We start from the raw sequence: 9,287 nt of genomic DNA on the forward strand, positions 1-9,287 counted from the left end.
GTCCGTACGAGTTGTTCCTTTTTGGGTTAATCCGTCGGTCTGGTTAATCTGTGGCGATTAATTTGTCCAATTTGTTAAAGTTTGTTAGCCTGGTTAGCCAGACCTACATCAAGATGTAAGGTCTGGCAACTCTTCACACAAACGGCTCAATGCAAGGGGCGGGATATAAGGTTGTCCCTCAAAATGCCTCTGCACGCAATAGGATAGCGCTATGACCAATCAGAGCAACGAAGAAGGTGACGTAGTTACCGTAACCAGTCGGCAAAACTCCAAACACATCTTTCTTGCTTAAAAAGGACTTCAGTAGGGTTATTTGCTCTTCTCTCAAAGAAAAACATAAGTCTAAGTCCTCCAGAGTCGCGGCCAAAGCCGCTTCAAAAGAAAGCTGTTCGCCAGCAGCAGCAGCCATTCTTTGTTTTCAAGTAGGAACCGTTGCAGCTCTGTCGTCATCATGTTAAGCCCGCCCCACAGACGCTACACACGATGTGATTGGCCTGACCAAATTTTGGTTTTTGGAGCTGTTAAGTGTATTGGGAGTGCCTAGACTAAACCCTGGCAGCAAATATATTTTGCGGCCGCTAGGGTGCGTCTAGATTTCTAGGCTAAAAGTTTGTCCAAGTGTCAGGGTGCCCGTGAAAACTATCAGAGAGAGGGACAGGTCTCACAGCGAGCTCGGGTGGGCACCGTGGCCTCGCTGTTGAGCAGCCGTGTGGCGTGCTGTGTGTGAGCTGTGTGCTGTGAGCATCGATGAATTGGGGTGCAGGCCTCTTAACCTGAGTTTAGACCAACCCCTTGAAGTTCAGATGACCAATCCAAAAGGGTGTTGATAGAGTAGGAAAACTTTGTCTTTGTTTTACCAGACTCATTTGCATAGATGGACTATGCTAAAGATTTTGTTAAATAATAATTTTAATTAATATTTAACAAGTTTGATATCAGTTATGGTAAGATGATGCACATCATTGATCAGGAAAGGAAAAGGAGATTATTAAGAGTGTAAACAAGGTATGGCTTGAAACACACATCAAATAGTAATCTCATGAATGTGAATTATGAGACATGCTAAGATGAACAAAGCATCCCTATAGTGCAGGGGTTTTCAACCGGTGGTCCGCGGCCCCCTGGTGGTCCACGGCGGCATTGCATGTGGTCTGTGACGGCCTACAAAATTTCATTATTAAAATTAGTTTTTTTTCATAATTTATTTTTCTGAATATATTTCCTGAATATTTGCACATTGGTGGGAATACTGAATTGAATAAAAATATCTAAAATATTCAAACTGACACAGGATAGGCTAGCTTTGCACCTATCAGGTCTATCTTACGCTTTGCCAACGTTGTGTTTTGCGTCCCCAACGTCATATACGTACACATTCATATTGCGCGCGAAATAGACCAGCATCTCGGAGTTAAGTAAATAATACATTATTCAGGTTTCATTAAATATATGCTAAATAGTTTTGGTGAATTTAAATTTGGATTGGAACTGTTAGCTGACGTTTCTAACTAAGACCAAGTTTGCTAATCAGCACCAACATGGATCGCTTTTTAGTAAGGAAAGGGACAGATGTCGGGACAGATGTACAGGCTTCTGCTGCATGCTCTGCAGACAAAGCTACAACTTCGGCGGAAACAGGGAAACGTAGTGGGAAACGAAAAATAAAATACAGTGAAGATTATGTTAAATATGGATTTACAGTAACGACTGACAAAACAGGAGAAGAGGTACCACTGTGTTTCGTATGTTCAACGGTGCTTTCAAATGAAACCATGAAACCGTCGAAACTTTCTCGTCATATGGAGACACATCACAGCTTCTTGAAGGCCAAGCCTATTGACTATATGCAACAGATGTTGCGTGATTTCAAAGGACAGCAGACGCTCATGAGAAAAAGTGCAAAGGTCAGTGAAAATGCGCTGAAAGCCTCATATATGGTGGCTCTTAGAGTTGCAAAATGTAAAAAGCCACATACAATTGCAGAGCAGCTGATTTTGCCAGCAGCTATAGACATGTGTAAAACCATGATGAATGAAGAATGTGCAAATAAATTAAAAACGATTCCTTTGTCAGATAGCACAGTCGGACATCGAATTGAGGAAATGGCAAATGATGTGAAAGAGCAGTTGATAGAGAAACCTCGATCAGTTCAAGGATTTTCCATTCAATTAGATGAGACGACAGATATAACAAATGACGCGCAACTTTTGGCATTTGTGAGATACAAGGATAATAGTGCAATGTGTGAGGAATTTCTCTTTTGCAAACCGCTGCCAGGGCGAACTACAGGTGCTGAGATCTTTTCAGCTATTGATGACTTTTTCAAAGAACACAATATTTCGTGGCAGAAGTGTGTGGCGCTATGTAGCGATGGTGCCAGAGCAATGAGTGGGAGCCAGACTGGATTGATTGGGCACGTAAAGAAAGTAGCACCGGCAATAATTTGGACACATTGCATGATTCATAGAGAAGCTCTGGTTGCCAAGGATCTCAGTGTTGAATTCAGCGAGGTGTTTGATGCTGTTGTTAAAACCGTAAACCTGATCAAACGAAAAGCATTAAATACACGCCTGTTTGCATCCCTATGTCAAGGCTTAGGAAATGAACACACCTTTCTCCTTTACCATTCAGAGGTGAGATGGCTGTCTCGCGGCGCGGTGCTCGCCCGTGTGTTTGAACTACGTGACGCTATCTATACTTTCTTGTGTGAAAAGGAGTGCACTGAACTGGCTTACATGTTCAACGACAGCCACTGGTTGACTAAGCTGGCGTATCTCACCGATGTTTTTGCAGAGCTTAACAAGTTGAACACTTCAATGCAAGGGAGAGATTCAAACGTCCTGTAGCTCTAAGAAAAACTAGAGGCATTTGTTAAAAAAATGTCAAGATGGATAGAACGAGTGGAGAGTGGTAACTTGGCTATGTTTCCTTCAGTTGAGGAATATTCTGACAGCACTGGCATTAAAGACATTGTGTGTGAGCATTTGAGGAAGCTTGTGCTTCAAATCCGAAAGTACTTCCATGATTCTGATGAGTGGCGCTGTGACAGCAAATGGATCCTGCTCCCATTCAGTGATGATGCAGCAGCAGGGTCAAGCTTAACTACTGTAGAAGAGGATCAGCTCATAGAGATGTCCACAGACTCTGTCAGGAGGCATATGTATGATACACAACCCCTAATGAAGTTCTGGATAAGTTGCCAGACAGAATTTCCAGAGCTTTCAGCAAAAGCAGTGAGGTGTCTTTTACCATTTCCAACTACATACCTTTGTGAGAGCGGGTTTTCTACACTGGCATATCTAAAGAACAAGTACAGGGCAAGGCTAGAACCAGAGAATGATATGAGGCTGTCACTATGTACCACTATATCACCACGAATAGACAGACTGTGTTGTAGTCACCATGCCCAGAAATCCCACTAACAGGTAAGGAGTACTTCCACACACACACACACACGCACGCACGCACGCACGCACGCACACACACACACACACACACACACACATTCTGGTTTCCATGTTTTGTGGGGACATTCCATAGACGTAATGCATTTTATACCATACAAACTGTATATTCTATTCCCCTTACCTGCCCCATTCCCTAACCCCAACCATCACAAAAACCTTTCTTGTACCTTAGATTTTCAATAAACATCATCTTGTTTGATTTATAAGCTTGTTTCCTCATGGGGACATCAAAATGTCCCCACAAGGTCACAAAAACACTGGTATTCCTATCTTTGTGGGGACAATTGGTCCCCCCCCCCCCACACACACACACACACACACACACACACACACACACACACACACACACACATAAACACAATAGCACAATAGCCACGGATTACTTGTTAGTCCAAATGGTGGTCCCTGGCACAGAACCAGTTGAAAACCCCTGCTATAGTGCTACAAGAAAGTGGTTCATTACAGATACAAACATGCAATACAAGGATATATAATATATACAAATTAAACCAATTTATTTTGGTCGTAGCTGTGATCTTAGACAGACACATTTTTGTGTCATGGCTGCTTCGTCTCTGCTCACGGTTTGAAGTTTGCTTTGAGGTGTTAATTTGCTTAGATTGGCACAATAAAACAGCCAGAGAGAGGCAATACACTGTAAAAAAAATCTGTAGAAATTGCAGCTGTGTTGCCGGTAATTTACCATAGATTTAAATTTATGTTTTTTACTGGCAACATTTTGTTCAAAGTTAAATGAAAATTAAACATTTACAAGTCTTTGTCTATACAGAGTAAAACTAAAAAAACAGCATCAAGCAAAGCATTCTGGGAAACAAAATCTGAAGCAAAAAACAGAAAAAGGTTGATGATGATTTCTGGTTCCCAGAATGCTTTGCATGAGGCTGTTATTGTATAGTTTTATTCTGTAAAGATAAAGACTTGTTAATATTTAAAATTTATTAAACTTTGAACAAACTCTTGCCAGTAAATAACATAAATTTAAATCTACGGTAAATTACCGGCAACCCAGCTGCAATACCATTGTAATTTCTACGGAATTTTTTTACAGTGTAGGTCTGGAAATGTGTGTTATCAGGAGATTAGGATCTTCTGATGAAAGCGTCCGAGCAGACCTGGTGACAAAACTCATTCTAGGGTCACAGCATGAAACCGTTAACGACCCAGAGTGAAGGGACGTCCAGTTGACGTCCAGCCAGATGTTACAACGCTTTAAAGCGAGCGGAAAGAGTGCGGGGCCGAAGAAGGCGAGAGAGAGGAGTTGTTGACGGTTGTTAAAGGAGCACCACAGAAAAAGGGCTTTTCTCTGCCATTGCTGTGCTGCGTGTGGTCACATAAACCTGGGTGAAATCTTTAGAAGAGGAAACAGAGGTTGTTATTATTGACTGGGAGAAGGAAGTATCAAGGATACGAGTCACTGGGCTGAGTATGAGTGAAATGTTTACCGTTATGATGCAGATGTGCTTTCATGTGTTGACTTTGTTGGAACAGTAACATTGGAGAGTACTCACCGGAGTCATCGTCAAGGACGATCTACAGCGGCGGCCAAGCTGTAAATAGGAACAAGACCGGCAGAGCATCACCAGCAGTGTGTGAGTAACAAAGTTACGATTAACATGAAGTATTAAGAAGAGTGCATTATCTGACGTGTGTTGTGAGTTTAATGCTCAGTGTTCGGCCCCATCGTGGAGAGAAGCGTGGTTGAGCCGGGAAGTAGTATTGGAAGACAACAGTGTCGTGAAGTATTGCCAATTGCACCACACAGAGTTGCGGTCCCACTGTGGAGAGAAGCGTGGGTGAGCCGGAGAGTAATACTGGAAGACACCGTAGGAAGCCAGCATTATGAAGTATTGGCCTTTCACGTGAGTAACAATATCCACTGTGCTACGTGGTATTGTAGAGGGTATATTACCTGACGTGTGTTGTGAGTCTAGCACGCAAATTTGCGGCCCCACTGTGGAGAGAAGCGTGGGTGAGCCGAGGAGTACAATTAGGAGTAAACGCAGGAGGTCCGGCATCCATCCTTTAGGCACTTTCCCCCCTCCACCGAGAACAACGCCCAACCAACCACACGACGAGCCCGGGTGGAGTTTTGGCTCAGTCCTTAGTTCATTTTAAAGTGTGTGGAGTGTCGTAGGTGAGTCCTTGTCTTCATTGTGTGTGTGTACACTTAAAGCTTCCAGTGCTGTGCTTGTGTTGACAGAAGCCACTTCGAGGTCAGAGGAGTCGTTAGGAGATCACAGCACATTGAGGCTAGAGGAGCGAGAAGTAAAAGTCCCAGTCACTTGTGTAATACCTGCTTTTGCCCACAGCCAATGGCCCAGAGACTCTTAAACCCCCCCCCTCCCCGTTGCTATGAAGGCCTGATGACTGGGATGTGTTTTAAGTATTTAACTCTTTAAAATTTTAATTTTTAAGTAAAAGTTGTTAAATTTTAATTCTTTGTCTGTCTGGTCATTGGGGTGTTTTGGGACCTCCTCGGGGTGGAACTAGGAGGAGTGTGACCCACGACAGGGGCGGTCCGCTTCTCCGACCTGTGACAATATAACTAGTTACACTGTAAAAAATAATATGCCCCATCTACTCAATAAAATTGTGGCAACAGATTACAAGCAATATCATTAATTACATTAAACAAATCAAAATTGATTTAGATTTACTCTATAAACTCCTTAATATTTACATATTCAAAAAGCCAAACTGCAATTTGCAATTAAAATTTTTATTAAAATTTAAACAAAAATATTGGGTATACTAGACAAAGATCTAGCACTATACAATAAAAAATATTATGTGATATCTACTCAATAAAAGTGTGGCAACAGATTACAAGCAATATCATTAATTAAATTCAATAAATAAAAATTGTGTTAGAATCACTCCATAAACTCTTTAATAGTAACCCATTTAAAAAGGTAATCTGCAATTTGCAATTAGAAATTAATTTAAATTTAAACAAAATATTGGGTATAGAGGACAAAGACCTAGCACTATACAATAAATTCTATTCAATTATACTATTTTAATTTAACATCATCCATTAATATTTTTATTAGTAATGAGTATTATATCTGATTTCAGAATGACAGACAAAGATGAATCAATTCTTATTTTATTGCAGTCAAAAGAACAGGAAAGCATCTCATTTTAATGATGTATTTGTAAAAGTGTAAACTTCAAAAAGTATTTTACAGTCTTTAAAGAAAACCGTCCACATTTCCCGACGAAAGGTTCCATGTTTGGTTCTGTTACATTGATTAACAACCAGAACATCAGACAGCAGTTTAGACTTACTGTACTGTAATCAGTTTATAAACTTTGAAGAATCCAGCTCCAAGAAAAGTTTCTGAAACACCTGAAAAGATGCCTGGGATACTGGAGATTCAATGCATAGATCCAAGGATAAAGCCTGCCCTGTGAACACCTTTAAGGCCTCAATAACAATTCCAGCATCCTTTGGGCTTCCACTCCTAGAAGATCCATTCTTTACAATTACAGCCATCACAAGCTGCTCAATTCCCGCCTCTTCATCTTTATCCTGCAACATTAAACAGCAAATATGTCTTAAAACCTTTATAAATGTATACAGCTTGAATATTGAAATAATCCACACATTAAACTTGTATATTAAAATGTTTTAAAGAAAACTGGAAGATATGTGCAATGGAGTTCATCTGAGTTTGTGGCTTATTAAGTTAGGTATGTTTGAAATGTGCAATAATATTGAAAACTGATAAAAAAATTCTCATTGGAATCACAAATAATATCAAAAAATGTCTGAAAAGATATATAATCTATATTTATAATTTGGGGCAAATCTTTTCCCTACATTTTTTTCTGTCACACGACAGTCACATATTTATTTGTTAACCAAGTTACTCACATGTGTATATACACACACATACACTATGTACACAATATAATATGTACAATATATTTATTTAATAATATTCCTCACCTTTTGTTGTGAATAAAGTTCTCCCTCAGCAATGTTTCACGTTGCTTGCAGGAAGCTGCAGTACGTTACAGGCCTTCATGAACACACAATTTAGATAATAGGTCGCGAAATTAATAGTGAATGTTCAATTTACATTATGTAGAAAGCTTAAACATTTTAATAAGACAACTTATACATTTAATTTCTTACTCACCTTTTTTGGAATTAAATGAATAATGTTATATTTCCCCTCAGTAATGATACTGTACTCGCGGGAAAATTCAACACAGGGCGTCGCAATTGAGCACACAATTAATTTACAGCGAAGAATAGTTTTACATTACCAATTTATTCGAATACTTTGTGGATATAATTAACACAAAACTAAATAAACCGAAAAAGACCGCAGTAAAGTCACATTTATTTTTATAACACGAACCAAGCGAGAGATAATAGATACATACATGATACATATCTATGAGAGTTAGTGATAAGAGAACCCACCCATTCAGAGGAACAGTATGATTGGTCAGTTTTTCTGTCACTCAAACTGAGTTGCATCTGGACCACCAATCGCAGCATGCGAATCGACGAACGCATCCTAGATATGCGACCTCCTGGGTCCTAAAGCTGAAGTTACGTCCAAACCCAGTTCATATTAATCCTTATTGTAATTAATATTTACAAATTACAAACAAATTATACAAAGAAACCCTGCTTATAGACTTATAAGACTAAAGATTGCCCGTTAAATTTACCCGAAATGAATTTTATCCACAGTTTAAACACTACATTGACGTCACAGCCAGCGGAGATTTTCAGCGACACTCGCCGAGGTGAGGCGACGTTGTCCGGTATATTTACGCGCGGAGCTCCCGCTGATTATCTGGAGCTCCCATCGCCACAAAACTCGAAGGAAATGTTTAAATAGGCGATATCTTTATGAACCTACTGCAGATTCTTGTTTAAAAAACATACATTCTCGACTGAAATGCTTTCAAAACTTTGAATTTTGGCACAATAACAGAAATATTTCCTAAATCCGTCTGCTCAGCGCTCACGACCTGCAATACAACCCGGAATGGTTTTTGATTTAAAACAGCTCATTAATATTACGTTGGATTTATTCAGTATTCGCTACATGCGCAGATACACAATAAGAATAGCTAAATCCTTCACAAAAACAATAAGTTGTTTTTATTCCAGTCATTTTTAAAGAATTTTAAAACAAAAAAAATAACAAACTACATGAAATTAATTTTATTAAATAAAGTTTACATATTCAATTTCATAAAATCTACAAGCCTGCAGAATGACTTTTTACAGTGTACTTTCTCCAGGGAGTAATAAAGTAAGGCATTACTATTTTTGAGAGTAATATGTAATACGTAATATATTACTTTTTTGAGTAACTAGCCCCAACACTGCAAGTCATCTTAATAAACTTGTCATACGGGCTCTGTCCTGGTCAGAGATAAATCCGGGATTGATGATAGCTTTAATTTTTTTCCATCTATCTCCAACTTTAAAAGACAACAAAAAGCAAAAAAATATTTCATATTAACCTATATTTAACGTGAAACTGTTTTTTTCATGGATTAATAGGATGTACGTGTATGATTGTATATGCATGTATTATGTATGTTCTGGTGCGCTTCTGTGTGCTTTTATTCATGTCTGGTCACAAGTGGAAACTGTCTGTACATTACCCTTTCATAAACCATGGGCCCCCACCTAGCTTTTTTAGCTTCTTTGGGAGACCCACTTCACTATACCCAAATTATTCTGTACTCTCAACTGTATTATTGTAATGTTTAACGTGGTATGATGTGAAATAAACAAACAAACTGTAAAAACTGAGAATA

General features: G+C 39.2%; 1 protein-coding gene across 1 annotated transcript; it reads left to right on the forward strand.

Annotated features, from left to right (window-relative positions):
• Positions 1-1,538: 1,538 nt before the first annotated feature.
• Positions 1,539-2,846, forward strand: LOC135770265 (protein FAM200B-like). The gene has a single exon (XM_065279993.1). The coding sequence runs from the start codon at positions 1,539-1,541 to the stop codon at positions 2,844-2,846; it is 1,308 nt and encodes a 435-aa protein (XP_065136065.1).
• Positions 2,847-9,287: the final 6,441 nt, after the last annotated feature.

The sequence above is a fragment of the Paramisgurnus dabryanus genome, chromosome 8 (genome assembly GCF_030506205.2).
Source record: "Paramisgurnus dabryanus chromosome 8, PD_genome_1.1, whole genome shotgun sequence".
NCBI classification, from domain to species: domain Eukaryota; kingdom Metazoa; phylum Chordata; class Actinopteri; order Cypriniformes; family Cobitidae; genus Paramisgurnus; species Paramisgurnus dabryanus.

Coding starts and splice junctions, on each gene's coding strand:
- LOC135770265 (XM_065279993.1), top strand. CDS start 1,539: ATGGATCGCTTTTTAGTAAGGAAAGGGACAGATGTCGGGACAGATGTA.